This window comes from Phragmites australis, chromosome 11, assembly GCF_958298935.1.
Source record: "Phragmites australis chromosome 11, lpPhrAust1.1, whole genome shotgun sequence".
NCBI classification, from domain to species: Eukaryota; Viridiplantae; Streptophyta; class Magnoliopsida; order Poales; family Poaceae; genus Phragmites; species Phragmites australis.
The window spans coordinates 10,450,313-10,466,999 of NC_084931.1; the positions used below are offsets into that span (position 1 = coordinate 10,450,313).

General features: G+C 41.6%; 1 protein-coding gene across 6 annotated transcripts; it reads right to left on the minus strand.

Annotated features, from left to right (window-relative positions):
- Window positions 1-8,472: 8,472 nt before the first annotated feature.
- LOC133885356 (putative pentatricopeptide repeat-containing protein At1g19290) lies at window positions 8,473-13,960 on the minus strand. 6 transcript variants are annotated; one of them, XM_062325058.1, is made up of 5 exons: window positions 10,909-13,960; window positions 10,338-10,482; window positions 9,889-10,093; window positions 9,623-9,817; window positions 8,473-9,226 (listed from the first exon to the last, which is right to left on the minus strand). In XM_062325058.1, exon 1 carries the CDS (start codon window positions 13,799-13,801, stop codon window positions 11,000-11,002), a length of 2,802 nt encoding a protein of 933 aa, XP_062181042.1. In that variant the 5' UTR covers window positions 13,802-13,960; the 3' UTR covers window positions 8,473-9,226; window positions 9,623-9,817; window positions 9,889-10,093; window positions 10,338-10,482; window positions 10,909-10,999. The 6 variants fall into 6 exon arrangements, with proteins under 6 accessions (XP_062181042.1, XP_062181045.1, XP_062181041.1 ...); XM_062325061.1 differs by having other exon boundaries at window positions 9,889-9,964; window positions 10,338-13,960; XM_062325057.1 differs by having other exon boundaries at window positions 10,338-13,960.
- Window positions 13,961-16,687: the final 2,727 nt, after the last annotated feature.

Consider the following 16,687-nt stretch of genomic DNA (forward strand, 5'->3'; position numbering starts at 1 on the left):
TGATCGGCAATCAGAACATTGGCCACAGGACCAGTGGCGGAGCTTGAACAAATTTGTAAAGGGGATCAAGCTTATACATGATTTATTTAGTGCTTTTGTTTGTGAGCAAGTGATTATAACTAATTTTTTACTTAAGCAATTTGTAGTAGTAGGAGGGGCCATGGCCCCCTTTGGCCATCAAGAAGCTCCGCCCCTGCACAGGACCAGCAGAAATCAGCCGACAACAGGAGGTCGTCAGGCAACAACGACGACTGGTCGGCAAGAGAAGGAGATCAGGCAACATGCCAACGCCACAACAACAGAAGACGGTACCAACAGGACAACCTCGTCGGCGGACACCAGCACACAGCCAACCGACACCAACACCTCGGCGGCAACAACACAACACCATCACCGGCGACAACACAACACATCCAACTGGCACTCACACCTCGGCGGCAACAACAACACCATCTTCGGCACGGACTCACCGGTAGCCTTAGAACAAACACATCGGCGGCAGATCGGGACACGGCCAACCGGCAAGACAACCTCGTTGGTGGACACCAACAGAACGGCGCCAATGACGGCAACAGAAGATCAACATCAATTAGCGAGAGCGCAACACCGTCGGTGACCAGTGCATGACACCAGCGGCAAGCGCGGCACCAACAGTGACTGACGCACGGCTGCAACGGCCAGAGCGCAGCACGACGGCGAGGGGCACACAGCAGCGGCAGCCAGAGCACAGCACGACGGCGACTGACGTGTAAGAAACAAAAGGAAAGAAATCAAAACGCCCATCACAGTTTACCATTAGGGCAACCTAGCAAAGTGCTCAAGATTTGGGCCATGGCACAGATGCGGCTCGGCAGCGGCGGAGTGCACAGATGCGGTTTGGCGGCGGCGACATATCAAAGCGATGGCAGATCGAGGTGGCAGCAGGGCTTCGGCCAAATACTTCCAAATCTCATCTTTCTCCTCAAACCCACCTCGCTGTATATAGCTAGTAGCTAGGGCATCCCCATCGAGAGGTAGAGACCCAAATCGTTACGAGTTTAGGGGAGATCGGATTCAAATCGGGTTTAGCTAGAGATATACGTGGAATTCGGTTAGGGATTGAATCGCAGTTCGATTTGGGATTCGAATAGAGATAGGAGCACCAATAGTTGGGGATTAGGGCGATCCCATTTAGCTGCTAGGATAGAGGAGCGGCGGCAGCGGCTAGGGCCTAGGGCCTTGGCTGCTCGGGCGGTGGCGGCTCGAGCTCAGCGGAAGAAGACGGGGAGGAGGCCAGCTCTGCTCACACTCGGGTAGCAGAGAGGGAGCTTTTTTATTTTTATATTTTCTAACATAAATAATTAAATAAATAGACACTAGATAAAAATATTTACAAAATAGACGCTGTAAGTCCGAGTACTGTTTATGGTTCAGTTCACTTTTCTATTTTCTTTATTTAAAATAGTAGTTTTTTGTTGTTTCAAAAAACTTAAAATAATTTGTACGTATTTAAAAAACCATGTGCAACGTATTTTAATTGGATTCACTCAAAAATCATGCGTAAAATTTGAACTAAAATTCTCAAAATAAAAATGCTACTTTTCTAACTTTAACAATTGTTAGGACCTCAAATAAATTTCCAAAAATTTGAAAAAATTCACTAATATTTTTCTTATGTGATGGAATAATTTCTAAAACTAATTTTAGCCTAGATTATATGGTGAAAAAGTGAGTTACTTTATAATACTCTATTATATGTATTTTTATCATTTCATGTATTCAATTTGAACTAAAAAAAATTTAAACATATACAAATGGGTTAAATTTTTATCATTTTGTATATGTTTGAACTTTGTTTGAATTCAAATTAAATTAAAAGAAAAATATCATACATGAAATGATAAAAATACATATAAATAGAGTATTACAAATGAACTCACTTTTTCACCATATAACCTAGGGCTGTAAATAAGTTTAGAAATTATTCTATCATATAAGAAAAATATTAGTGAATTTTCTCAGATTTTTGAAAATTTATTTGAGGTACTAACAATTATTAGAAGTTATAAAAATAGTCTTTTTTAAGAATTTTAGTTTAAATTCTACCTATAATTTTTAGGTGAATCCAATTAAAATAGATTGCACATGAATTATGAAATACGTACAAAACATTTTAGAATTTTTAAGCAACATAAGCCTACTATTTTAAATAGAGAAAACGAAAAAATAAAGTGAACCATGAACAGTACTCCTATCGAGTACTGGACGGCTTACAGTCCCTAGATCTGTCTCATAAGATAATGGTAGGCGTCTATTTTTTTAAATATTTTTATCGTATATCTATTTATTTAATTATTTATGTTATAAAATATAAAAAAACTCGCAGAGAGGAGGAAGAGAAGGCCGTGGGCTGAGAGGAGAGGAGGCCATAAGCCGGCCTGCTCAGCTGAGTGCGTGGGTTGAGGGAGAAAGAGAAGGAACATGGGCTGGCAGTGCAGGGCAGAGAGAGGGGGAATGGGCCGGCGCTGGTGCTGCAGGGTAAAAGAAAGAGCGGCGTGAGCCGGCCCAAGTTGCGTGCGGACCTACACTGCAGCAAAGGGGAAGAGGAGTGTGGGCCCTTTAGAAGAAGTCCAGCCCATCTTTTTTTTTCTTCTTCTCTTTCCTTCTTTTGTTTTCTTTTTATTCTTATTTCATCAATTGCCTCATTATGTATATTCGTATATATATTCATGAATCCCCATTACTTCAACCACTCCAAAATGTCATTGTACAATAACATTGAAGTAGGAGTTAAAATGGCAAAATGTTATTCATTTGGAACAAGTGTAATGAACAGTTTCATTAAATCAAAAGCACTAGGCAATATAACATGATTCAACAGTAATCTATGAATGATTGAAACGTGTAGAACATCAGAGAAATCAGAGCTTAGTACTGCAACACGTAATCTATATGATAGAAAATTACAGCCCTGATGGTTGTTTACCTAAGAACTGAATAACTGGCAGGTTCCAAATTCCACACATAATAATAGTAGTATGAGCATATTTACATGCTTCAATACTTGGTACTTACACTTACAATTCAGTACACAAGCCTTAGTCGTCAAAAGCTCAGCATCACTTACCAATATGGGTTTGAGCCTAGACATTCCAATGGGGATGATGAGCAGAGAAACAGGGGAGATGATAGGCAAACAAATTGGGAAAATAATATTTGTGGACTTGGATGTCAATGGATCTGCAATGGGAGAATTCATGAGAATCAAAGTGAAAATGGATATTATTATTCCTCTGATGAGAGGCATCACCTTGGTCATTGATGAGGAAGATGAACAGCAGCGGGGAAGCGAAGAGATGGTAGGAGTGGATGAAGAGGGGGAAGGAAAGGAGATAAATAAAGAAAGATTTGTTTCTTTCAAGTATGAGTATTTACCTGATTTTTGCTATAATTGTGGGATCATTAGGCACAATGATAAGGTGTGTCCAACTAGGCCAATGAAAGCTGAAACTAAACAATTTGGAGCTTGGCCGCGGGTAGATGTAATCAAAGGATGCTCCAGTGAAGAGGGGAGAGGCAAAAGTTCTAGTGATCGTGGAGAGGGCTTCTGGAGAAGTAGTTGTGCCAGTAGCAGAGGCAATAAGCAGGGTAGTGATGGCCAAACATGGAGGGAAAGCCTTCTAAACATTGGAGTTGAAGATAATTTGAGAAAGGGTGAAGAGAGGGAGGTGCCTAGCCCTCTTAAAATGATTCATGATAATGAAGCTGGAGTTACAGGAGGAAACAAACTAGTTTTTGAAACAAATCCGCTTCCTGTCATGATGAGAAGTGAAGATACAACAGAAGCCCTGGACAGAAACACAAATACTCTCTTGGTCTTAGATAAGAAGTCAGAAACAAGTGGAGCCGGAAAACAACAAAATGAACTAGCAGATTTTGCTGATGAGGAAAGAAAGAAGCAAATGGAGAAAGAACAAATAGAAGAGGGTTTTAGTATAAGGGAGACAACTCCAATTTTGGCAAAAGGGGTATCTAAGGGGCAAAAGCTTGACAAGACCAAGAGTGCAGAGCAGGGCACTTTCAAACGCTTTGGAAAAGTGAAAGGAAAATCACAGGAGCAAATGCTTGAAGGTGGAACGAGGAAAATAAATGCTGATCTTATGGATGTTGACGTGGATTGGGGTCTGACCAAGAAGGCCAGAATGGAGGTTGATGAAAAGGAAGAGGAAGTAGAAAATGGATTTCCAGACATAGTAAACGCTGGGCTGCAGGGACAACCCGGCAGGAAAAATGAAAATTACATGTTGGAACTGCCGGGGTTTGGGGAATAGCCCGGCAGTTTGAGGCCTTCTAGACATCCAGAAGCAGGAGGACCCTGATATTCTTTTTCTGTCTGAGACCAAGATGGATGGGAGAAGAATGCAATGGTTTAAACGATTGCTTGGTATGTCGAGGATGGTTGTTAGGGATTGTGAAGGTAGAAGTGGTGGCCTGGCTCTTATGTGGAAAAGACATATAAATGTTGTTTTGCACAACTTTTCGAGATACCATATAGATGTGGAAATTACTGAGTATGTCGGCTACCGTTGGAGGTTTACAGGTATCTATGGAGAACCAGCAACTGATAAAAGAGATAAAACTTGAAAGCTACTGAGGATTCTAAATCAGCAGCTAAAGCTACCATGGGTTTGTGCTGGTGACTTCAACGAGGTGCTATACAATCATGAAAAGAGAGGTGGACCAATTCGCAACCAGAAATAGATGGAAAATTTCAGGATGGCTTTGGTTGATTGTGGTTTGCAGGATTTAGGTTTTCTGGAGGAACAATAATCATGATGCCAGATTATATGTCAAGGAAAGATTGGATCGAGCTGTGGGATCACGAGAATGGTGTAATCGTTTTCCTAGATATCAAGTGTTAAATGGGGATCCGAGACACTCTGACCATAGGCCCATTACTATTATAATTGAGGGTGCTAGAAGGTTCATCAGGAGTGTGAGTAGTGAGAATGCTTTCACATTTGAAGCAAGGTGGCTTGATGAAGAGGAATGTGCAAATATATTCACAAATGCCTGGAATGTTTCGAATGTCAAAGAACGAGGTAATGTGATAGATAGAATCAAAAGAGTATCAGTAGACCTGAAAGATTGGGATGCAAATATGTTAGGAGATCTGCAGAAGTGTATCAAGATGTTGAAAAAGGATCTGGAGGAAATTAGAAGAGGAGAAATCTGCCAAACTAGAATCAATCGTGAACAAGTGATAAAGGAAAAATTAGAGCGCCTAGAGCATCAACAAGATACTTTCTGGAGACAAAGGGCACATGTGAAATGGTTGCAATCTAGAGATAAGAATAAAGCTTTTTTTTCCATGCTTTTGCCTCTGATCGCTGGAGGACAAACACAATCTGGAGACTTAAGAATGAAGATGGATCTTGGGTCGAAGATGCAGATCAACTAAAAGAGCACATTGCAAATTACTTTTTTAGTATTTTTTCATCCTTGGCTGGACAAAATAATGAGGAAATTTTGCAGGCAGTCCAGCCAAAAGTAACAGAGCAGATGAATGATTTATTATGTGCGGAATATACTGAAGAGGAAATAAAGCAAGCCCTTGATGGCATAGGGGATCTTAAGGCTCATGGGCCTGATGGCATGCCAGCAATTTTCTTCAAGCGCTTCTGGGATTTAGTGGGTGAGCAAGTAACAAAAGAAGTGCTAAATGTTTTGAGAGGTGGGGAAATGCCTGAAGGGTCGAATAATATAGTGATTATTTTAATTCCAAAAACGGCAAAACCAGATAAATTAAAAGATCTTCGGCCCATAAACCTTTGCAATGTGGTCTATAAGCTAATCTCGAAGGTAATTACAAATAGATTGAAATGTATACTTCCTGACATTATCTCCCCAAACCAAAGTGCCTTCGTTCCTGGGCGCTTGATTTCTGATAATATCCTTTTAGCATATCAAATAACTCACTTTTTGCAGAGGAGAAGAAGTGGAAAAATAGGATGCAATCAAACTTGACATGAGTAAAGCCTATGATCGTGTTGAATGGAATTTTCTAAGTGCAATTATGATGAGGCTGGGTTTCAACGCAAGGTGGATTCAATTGGTGATGAAATGTGTCACTACAGCCAAATACCAAGTCAAAGTAAATGGTGACACAACTGGGATTATAACTCTGGAGCGGGGACTATGTCAAGGTGATCCCCTCTCCCCATATCTTTTCCTTTTTTGTACTGAGGGTTTCTCAGAAATGCTCCATAGCGCTGAATTAAATGGAAGGTTAAAAGGCATAAAAGTCTGCAATGCAGCCCCAAGTATAAGTCATCTCTTGTTTGCAGATGATTCCCTTGTTCTTCTTGAAGCAAATATTCATAATGCTAGAGAGGTGGATCGTATTCTCAACATTTATGAAGCTTCATCAGGCCAAGCTATCAATAAAGACAAATCAGCCATTCTCTTTAGTAAGAACACAAGAATGGAAGAGAAGGAAGCAATGATGTCTCAACTAAACATTTCTATAGAGGGCTTTTCGGGAAATTATTTAGGACTGCCGGTTTACATTCGTAAGTCCAAGTCAAAAGCCTTTGATTATATAAAAGAGAGAGTATGGAAGAAAATACAGGGATGGAAAGAAAAATGTTATCCAAAGCTAGAAAGGAAATTCTTATTAAAGCAGTTGCACAAGCCATTCCGGTTTATGCCATGACATGCTTTGATCTCACTAAATCCCTTTGTGATGATATAAGCTCTATGATAGGTTGGCACTGGTGGAGTCAGACTGATAAAGAAAATAAAATTCATTGGGTTTGTTGGGAGAAATTAACAAAACCGAAAAGGAATGGTGGTCTGGTTTCAGGGATTTATATGCTTTCAATTTAGCCATGTTAGCGAGACAAGCATGGAGAATTCTGCAAAATCCCATTTCATTATGTTCGCAGGTTTTTCAAGCTAAATATTTTCCGAATTGGAAATTTCTAGAAGCTGAACCAAGGTGTGGGATTTCATATTGCTGGAGAAGTATTTTTGAAAGGGGTACAAGTCATCAAGAATGGTATGATTTGGAGAATAGATGGGGAAAATGTCAATATTTGGGCTGATCCTTGGATTCCGAGAGGCATATCCAGATATATCTTTTCACAAAGGGGTAATCATATTATCTCCAAGGTTGCAGAATTGATAGATCCGACAACTGGCTCTTGGGATGTGCAATTAATGGAACAAATTTTTAATGAGGAAGATGTACAAGCTATTCTTCAAATTCCAATTCACAATAATGCAGAAGATTTCCTAGCATGGCACTTCGATAGGAAAGGAAAGTTCTCGGTAAAATCAACATATCAAGTGGTTTTGGATGGTCAAGCAAGAGAATCAAGAAAAGGGTTACCATCTACATCAAGTCATGTTGAGGAACAAGGGAATCCAATTTGGAAGAAGCTTTGGGCATTACCATTACCAGGTAAAATTTTGCACTTTCTTTGGCGCATAGCAAATAATAGTCTCCCGTTAAGAACGAAGCTAATAGATAGAGGCATGGATGTAGACACAAGGTGCCTTGTATGTTATTGTCTAAATGAAGATGGGGGTCATTATTTTCTCAAATGTAAAAAAGTCAGAGCAGTATGGAGGTTAGCTAATCTGAAGGATGTCAGAGTTAAGCAAATGTCCAAACGCTATTCTGTTGATGGAATAAATCCTCAATCTGGACGATGTAAGTTGTCTAAAGGTTTGCATTATTATGTGGATATGGTGGTTTGAGAGAAACAAAGCAAATGAAGGAGAATCAATCAGAAATTTGGATGAGATTACGTATTCTATCCAGTCTCATTTTACTGAATTTCAGCAGAACCAAAAAACTGAAGAAACAAGGAAGGCAAGAAAAGCATTAGATGTGGTCTCCTCCTCCAAGTAATTATCTGAAAATTAATACTGATGGAGCGTTCCAACAACCTTTTCGATCTGGTGGATGGGGCTTTACTATCAGAAATGATCGAGGTGATACTATTTTAGCGGGAGCAGGTAATATTCCTGCCATCTCTGATCCACTTCATGCTGAAGCTCTGGCCTTGCTTCATGCGGTTCAGGAAGCGAACAGAATGGGATACCAGAATGTGGTTTTGGAGACGGATGCTGTGGTACTCAAACAAGCAATCACAAGTGATGTCTATGACTACTCTGCTTTGGGTGCTATATTTAGAGATATAAAATGTATAATGCAATCCTATTTTCAATCATGTAAGATAGGAGTCTGTCCAAGGACTGTTAATGTTTCAGCACATTGTCTTACTGCTATAGCGTCAATATGGAGCGGGAAAGTTATCATGTTTGGCTTGACCCGTTCCCAACTTATGTAAAAGACTTGTGTGCTGGTGTTTTGCCCAGCTTATTTAGTTAATGGAACACTTTGTGTTCCTTTTTTTTTTAAAAAAAGCTCAGCATCACTGGTGGGCTCTCACATTCTTGGCAACACTTTGCTCGACCTCAATCTAAAACAGAGAAACAAAAATTCATATAACCTGACTCAACTAGCTCGCATATATGTGTGATATGCCACCGTAACATTTGGTATTAGAGCCAACAGAATCGCTTCTACTGCCAAATTTCCCTCCACCACAACCTTGGGTATCTATTACATGGTGCAGAGCATACTGCAAAAGATGATAGAGCTTAGGGCAGGAACAAAGTGTTTGTGTGAAATTTCCCTAGCAGCGCTGCCGTTGGCAAGGCCGTCATCCTCTTGTGCCATCTCATCCACACCATCAGCCAAAGATCATGCCGTCTACAGTGCGGTGCAGCGGATGCCATTTGTAGGATCGTGCCAGCTCTATGAGATGGCATGTCATGGCAGGAAGTGATCCTCCAGTTCTGCACCACCCTGCACCGGTTCCCTGCTCCACTTTAAGAGCTTCCAATTGATATCAACTCTTGCCTCGATCCAACTGGCCTTCTCCCAAGCTACACGACACCTTGAAGCCAACATCCAATGAGGGCTTCAACCATGGCTACCACCACAGCTCAAGAACAAGCTTTCAGTCCAAGAGGCGTGTGATGGCTTTACCCACACCAAGGGGTAGTACTGCTCATGGCATAGTAGCACGGATTGGAGGATATGCAAAGGGGCAAATCAGGGTCATGTGGACTCACCTTGGCACACAAGACATTTTATCTGACATGGACCAACATCAAACTATTTCTTGATGCGCATCCTCATGATAATTCTTTGGCACTTGTCTCCATAAAACTGTTGGAAAGGGATATCAACATTTTGTTAGTTCATTTTCATGCGATCTAATCATAATGAATATTTCAAATAAACAATCCAAGAGATGTTTTTAAATGAAAAAAACTTTGAGTCCTGTAGTTTCTTGCATGGATAACCCTTATTTCAAAACAAATATCCTGTATAAGTACACATAGCCTGGTATAAAAAATTAATTCATCATATCCTGCATTTGTTGAACTACAGCTCACATGAACACCATAAACATGGCTATGCTTGTATGTATTTGGTTTCAACAACAAACTACTATAATGCATGGAAAAGATAGTGCCCAACTGAAACATGAAATGCTCAGTGGCCTTTAGTACCGGGTCAGTTGGGAAGCAGGGATAAGATGAAGCAAATGGTTATCCTCACCATTAAAATAAAAATGTCATTGTTCCCAACATGATGCATCATTTTGAAGTGCTCAGCTGAAGTTCTTTAGTTCAATCTAGTCTTCCAGAACCAATTTACTCACAACAAAACAAAGACAGTGATCCACCAAGAGCCGTTTACAACATGTACGTCGCACGAAACATAATGAAATGTAACAGATCCATTGGTACATAACTGCAAATACAGAGGACAAAAGTTCTTAAATTTGAACAATAAAAAATATAAGAAAATTTATTATAAATTACCTATTGTACACTCGAAATCTTGTGCCAAGTTAAATTTGTCTCATATGTATTACTTGAACTTCTGATCTTCTCGCAGCTGTGCATGTGTGACACCATCAGGACACAATATTGCAGTTTTATTCTTGCATTCTATTCCATAAAATTCAAGTGCAAGAAGAAAGAGACTCCAAGAGCTTCTCATCACAACTGACTGGAACACTCTACCCTGATTCATATGTAAATTGCAAATGTGAAGTTTGTGACAAGCATGAGAACTGAAAAGGAAATGAAAATTGGCATGAGACCTTGATACAATAAGATTTTTCTGAGGTCTTCCAAATTAACCAATTGTGCCTTTACCCTCTAATAATTTTATCTTAATTTTAATAAGTTCCAAAATGATATGAAACGAAGTGGGTAGAATGGATACCACTTCAAAGGCTCTTAATTGTCACAAGAAAATGTGCTACCTTCATCTTTTTGATTGAACAAGTTAGCTTGTTTGTTCACTGGTGAATTGATGTAGAGTAGACCGATGATCCGAGTAGAAGGATCTGTGGCCGAAGGCGCCACAAACGAAGCGGGCGCTTCTAGAACTGCTTGAATCTTGATGCCCTAATAACATTTAGTGAATAAGATTCACCTTTAACAAACTGTATCTTCAAATTAGTTAATCAGTATAAATAGGACCTCTAAGAAAGCCATACTAAAAGCACTAAAACCAATAATTAGACGAAAGAACTGACAGGTGGCATCCATGCTACTGAAAATCTGGAAAATAATAATACAAAAGAAAACTGCAAAAAGAAGAGATGGGCACTATTCTAGGAAGATAGGAACCATGTAGCGGATGAAGAGAAAAACAGAAGGTGTAGCGTATCTTAAGTTGTTAAGTTTGTTCATTCACATTGAATTCTGAAGCTGGCAAGACCTTTTCAACAAATTTCTAACAGTACCTTATTTTATATATGAGCAATGATAACAGAATTATGCTAAAATTACAGATGTGATATACAACAACGCCAGGTAAAAATAACTTACCAATCATCTCAAGTTATGAGCCTTATGATTTTCTTTCTCATGCAAACCATAAGTCATCAGCATCTTCTAAAAGAAAAGTAGGCATTTAACGTTAGCACTGGCTGTACATCTTCTCATGACATATCTTCCCATTCTGGTTGTATACAACAGAACATGCTTGTTTTACATCTCTAGCCAAATTGGCAGGGAGAAGTCCACGGATATGCATCTCGTCGTAAAGCTTCGAAATCTCTTTCATGTTGCCACATCTAATGTAACCTTGAATCAGTGTCCAATATGTAACATAATTTGGATCTACATTATTCTCAATCATTTGGTCAAGAAGCTTGATTGCTTCTTCCATATACCCATGAGTACAAAGACCATGGATCAGTATAGAATAGGTGAAAACAGTAGGCTGGATACCTTCCTCTATCATCTTTTGTTTTAACTTAAAGGCTTCAGTTATATGACCATCCTTGCAATGTTTATCAATTAGTGTATTATAGGTGATAGCATTAGGGGGTATACCCTTTGACTGCAACTTATTGAAAAGATTAACTGCCCTTGATAGCTCCCCAAATTTGCAGAGGCCATATATGAGAGAATTGTACGTTACGATATCTGGGGTGAGGCCAACACTTAACATAGCATCTCTCAGACTAAAAGCTTCATCAACAGACCCTGAAGCAGAACAACCATGGATGAGGCTAGAATAAGTAAAATTATCAGCAACAAATCCCTTGCTTTTTAGATCCGTGAACAAATTTCTAGCATCTGCAATCCTTCCCAATTTGCATAGACCAAAAATAACAATGTTCCACATGATTTTTGCAGAATGATGATTTCCATCAGCAACAGTACCAAGAACATGTGCTACTTTTCCAATGTCAAGTCTGGTTGCACTGATATCTGGAACCATGTCAGTATCTACAAGTTTTTGCAACACCAAATTCGCCTCATCGACCCTCCCCTTCCTATAGAAACAGCTCACTAATGCACTGCAAATAAAAATATTTGGAGTCAGGCCTTTCTCAACCATTTCAAAATACAGGTTACAGGCTTTGTGCAGATCTCCCTCTTTACACCATCCAGCTATCAGAGCTCCATATGTGACTGTGTTAGGAGAAAGTCCCCTTGTACTCATTTCGGCGAGTATATCATTCACCTTTCCCAATTGCTTCACTATGAAGAGTCCAGTTATCAAAGAATTGAATAATTCGATTGAGGGAGCAAAACCTAAATGTTCCATTTCACTCATAACGCGAGTAGCTTTACCCAGGTCACCTATCTTACAATAGCCATCAACTAATGTTCGGTAAGTTAAACTATCAGGAGGACATCTCCATTCCTCCATCCTGTCAAGAAGCTCTTCTGCTTCAGGCATCCTCCCAATCTTACACAATCCATTGATAACTGTGTTAAATGTGTTCACCTTTTTTGCTAATCCCCTTGCTAAGGTTTCCTTCCAAAGGTTTAAGGCCTGCTCAGTCTTACCTGCCTTGAAGAAACCATCAATCAAGGTGCTACAGCTAATTTCATTAGGCGCAACACCCCTCTTCAACATCAAGACCCACAATCTAAGTGCATCATCAATAGAGCCAAGCGAGCAAAAACCTTTCAAAAGTGCATTATATGTTAATGTCATCACTGTGAATCCATTCCTTACCATCATATCACAGATTTCAAAAGCCTTGCTCATCAAACCCTTTTTGCAGTACCCATCTACTAGACTATTGTAACTGTATGTGTCTGGCCTCAAACCTACACCCTCCATTTCACGCAAAACCTTATGTGCTTCCAGCATTCTCCCCAACTTGCAATATCCATTAATCATTGTGTTATACACAAATAAATTAACCTGGAACCCGGCATCCATCATCTCATTCCTTACTTTAGCTGCATCCTCCATTCTCCCACTTTGGCAGTAGCCATTGATCACCGCACCATAGGCAACCTCGTCAACCACAACCTGCTCATTTTCCCTAATCTCTCTCACCACCCTCTCAGCCTCCTCCATCCTCCCCTCCTTACAGTACCCCTTCACAAGCAATGTATATGTCACCACATTTGGTGACAAACCCCTCCTAGTTAACAACTCCAACATCCTTCTCGCATCCTCAGTCCGTCCCACACCACAATACCCATCCATCACCGCATGATATGCCACCAGATTCACCACCACACCCATCCTATCCATCTCTTCCACGAACTCCGCGGCCTGTGGCATCCTCCCGTCCCTGCAGTATGCCTTCGCCATGATCGCCACCGTGAACTCGTCCGGCAGTGTCCCAGCGTGCCGCATCTGCTCGAACACGGCCACCGCGGCGCTCAGGTCCCCAGCCTGCACTAACCTGTTGAGCATGCGGTTGCAGGACCGCACGGTAGGGCGACAACCGAGCTTTCGCATTTCGTCCAACACCTGGAGGGCGCTGGCGAGCTGGCCGGCGTTGGCCAGGGCGCGGAAGAGCAGGTCGAAGGAGGCTGCGGAGAAGGAGAAGTCTTTGTAGACCTCGACGAGGTGGGGGAATAGAGGCGGGGTTGGAGGCCGTGCGGAGAGTAGAGAAGCCAGAAGAGCGCGGGCGTCGGCGGAGCGGCGGGCGCGGGAGAGGATGTGGAGCAGCTGAGCGTGGGCGAGGAGCGAGGGGCGGGACGGGGAGAGGCGGAAGATGTGTAGCGCGGCGTCGGGGTCGAGGCGGACCCCGCGGAGGGCGGCGTGGAGGAGGGCTGGGGTGAGGGGGCTGGAGGAGAGCAGGCGGGCGGCGGCGGGGAAGCGGTGGAGGAGGAGGAGGCGGGTGAGACGGCCCAGGAGGGTGGCGTCGGTGCCGGCGTCGACGGGCGGGGAAGAGGGGGAGGAGTGGATGCCGCGGCGGAGGAAGGAGAGCGGTCGGAGAAGGCGGCATCTCTGGTGCATGTACTGGCCGCGGAGACGCGTGGTGGTGTTACTGCGGTGGCGGGTCAGCGGATGGGAAAGAGGGTAAGCTGGAAGCGGTAGGCGGCGGCGGCCGGCGAGGCGGATGAACGGAGACGGATGGGTAGGGAAGCGGCGGCGAAGTGGGTTTTGGGTTTTGGGAGTTGGGGCCGAAAGCTGCTCTTGTTCACTCAGGCCCAAAGATACGATTGTCGACCCGATTTCTTTCGATTCTTGAATTGGTTCGAATCTCAATCCTATAATTAATATTTCGAAACATCTTTTTTTTCAAAATTTTGAATTAAAAAACTAGAAGTCTTGAAAACATTATAATTTTAGTATATAATTCGATATTTAAGATTTAAATTTCGAATATTTAATTCGGAAATTCAGATTTCGAAACTCAAAATGCTAAAAATGGAATTCAGCTTTTCTAATTTTGAATTGGAAATATGCAATTTTTTAAATTCCGAAGTAAGAAATCAAGATCCATGTTGAGACCTGTAACGGTTGCAACAATCCTATTGGTCTTTGATGTTCTGCTTTAACCCTTGACATATGTCACATCGAGCGACGAACCCTGCTATATCAAACTTCATTCTTGTCCACCAATACTTGATCCTCAAATCCGTGAACATCTTAGTGCACCCAGGATGAATGGAATAGGGAGAGTTGTGGGCTTCATCTGATCAATTCCCTAAGATTTTCCCGATCTGGTACACACAACCTATCCTTGTACCATACAGTCCCATGTTGATCTACCCTGAATTCGGGTGCTTTATTTAACCCGAGATTCTTCTTCACTTCAAGAATCTCTTCATCTCTTGTCTGGGCCTCACGAATCTTATACTCTAGTGTTGGATGTACCACTAGAGTGTGAACTTATCCTTGTGTTATGTGCAGATTCAGATGCTGCAATTCTGCAAGAAGCTCTGGCCATAAATCCTGCACTTGCAGGTCATGACTGCAAACTTTTCTGCTCAGGGCGTCAGCCACAACATTAGCCTTGACCTGGTGATATTGGATACTCAGTTTGTAATCATTTTATTAACTCTAACCATCTTCGTTGCCTAAGATTCTACTCTGATTGAGTGAAAATATACTTCAGGCTCTTATGATCCGTATAGATCTCGCACTTATTTTCAAGAAGATAATGTCTCTATATCTTAAGTGCATGTACCACTACTGCTAATTCCAAATCATGAGTTGGGTAATTCTCTTCATGCGGCTTCAGTTGCCTGGATGCATAAGCCACAATATTACCATCTTGCATCAGCACACAGCCTAAACCCTGGCGTGAGGCATCACAATATATTACAAAGTCATTCTGGATATCTGGCAATTTCAACACTAGGGCTGTAGTTAGTCTCTTCTTGAGCTCTTGAAAACTCCCCTCGCAGGCTTCATCCCACTCAAACTTGGCGTCTTTCTGGAGAAGCTTGGTTATTGGATTAGCTATCCTCGAGAAGCCCTTAATAAACTTACAGTAGTAACCTACCAATCCAAGGAAACTTCAGATTTCTGAGACATTAAATGGTCGAATCCAGTCAACTACTGCCTCAACCTTTGAAGGGTCCACTGATATTCTTTCTTCTGTTAGGACATGTTCAAGGAATGCCACTTCTTGAAGCCAAAACTCACACTTGCTGAATTTGGCGTAGAGCTGATGTACTCTTAGCCTTTCCATGGCCACTCGCAGATGTTGTTCATGCTCTTCTGCACTCCTTGAGTAGACGGGAATATCATCAATGAATACTATCACAAAGTTATCCAGTTCCTCCATGAACGCTTTATTCATCAGATTCATGAAGTATGCGGGGCATTTGTCAATCCAAAGGACATGACTGTGAACTCATATAATCCATACCTTGTTACAAAGGCAGTCTTCTGAATGTCACTTTTCCTGATGTTTATTTGATAGTATCCTGATCTCAAGTCTATCTTTGAGAAATATCTGGCTCCTCTGAGTTGATCGAACAGATCATCGATCCTTGGTAGTGGATACTTATTCTTGATGGTTACCTCATTCAAGGAACGCTCAACACATAGTCTTTGACTTCCATCTTTCTTTTCCACAAAAAGAACTGGCGATCCCTAAGGTGAAGAACTAGGTTTGATAAAACCACTTGCTAGCAATTCTCTAATCTGCTCCTTCAGCAATTCTAGTTCATTAACTGTCATCCTATAAAGTCTTTTGGCAATTGGGGCTGTTCCGGGTAAGAGATCAATAACGAACTCTATGTCACAGTCTGGTGGCATACCAGGTAACTCCTCTGGGAATACATCTAGGTATTCACATATAACTGGCACATCCCCTATTGATTGGATAGACAAATTGCATGCTATTGGGTCAGACTTGGGTCCTTTGAGCTCAAACTCTACCTTGATTCCTTAACAATTGACCAGGGTAACTCTTCTACTAGCACATACTATATTGCTTTTGTGCTTGGTTAACCAATCCATTCCCAAGATGACATCTATTCCATTTGAATTCAGAATTACTAGGTTTGCTAGAAACTCTACCCCACTTAAACAGAGTTTGACCTGGGGGCATCCTAGTCGACACTGGATATTTTCCGTAGGAGATCGAACCAGCTTAGAATTCTTAAGTATCACAGTAGGTAGCTTATGCAGTGCAGCAAACTTTGAAGAAACAAACGAATGTGAAGCTCTATAATCAAATAAAACTGTTGCAAGGGTTGAGTTGGTGGGGAACTCAAGAGTACAACTTCTGGTGCTTCCTGGGCTTCCTGAGCATCAATGTGGTTGACGCGGCCTTGTCCATAGTTCCGTGATTGTCCTGGTAATCGATTCCCTCCTCATCCTACTCCTACTATTAGGATGAATGAGCTGGGGCATTGTTCTGATTGGCATTGGGGAAATCCTTCA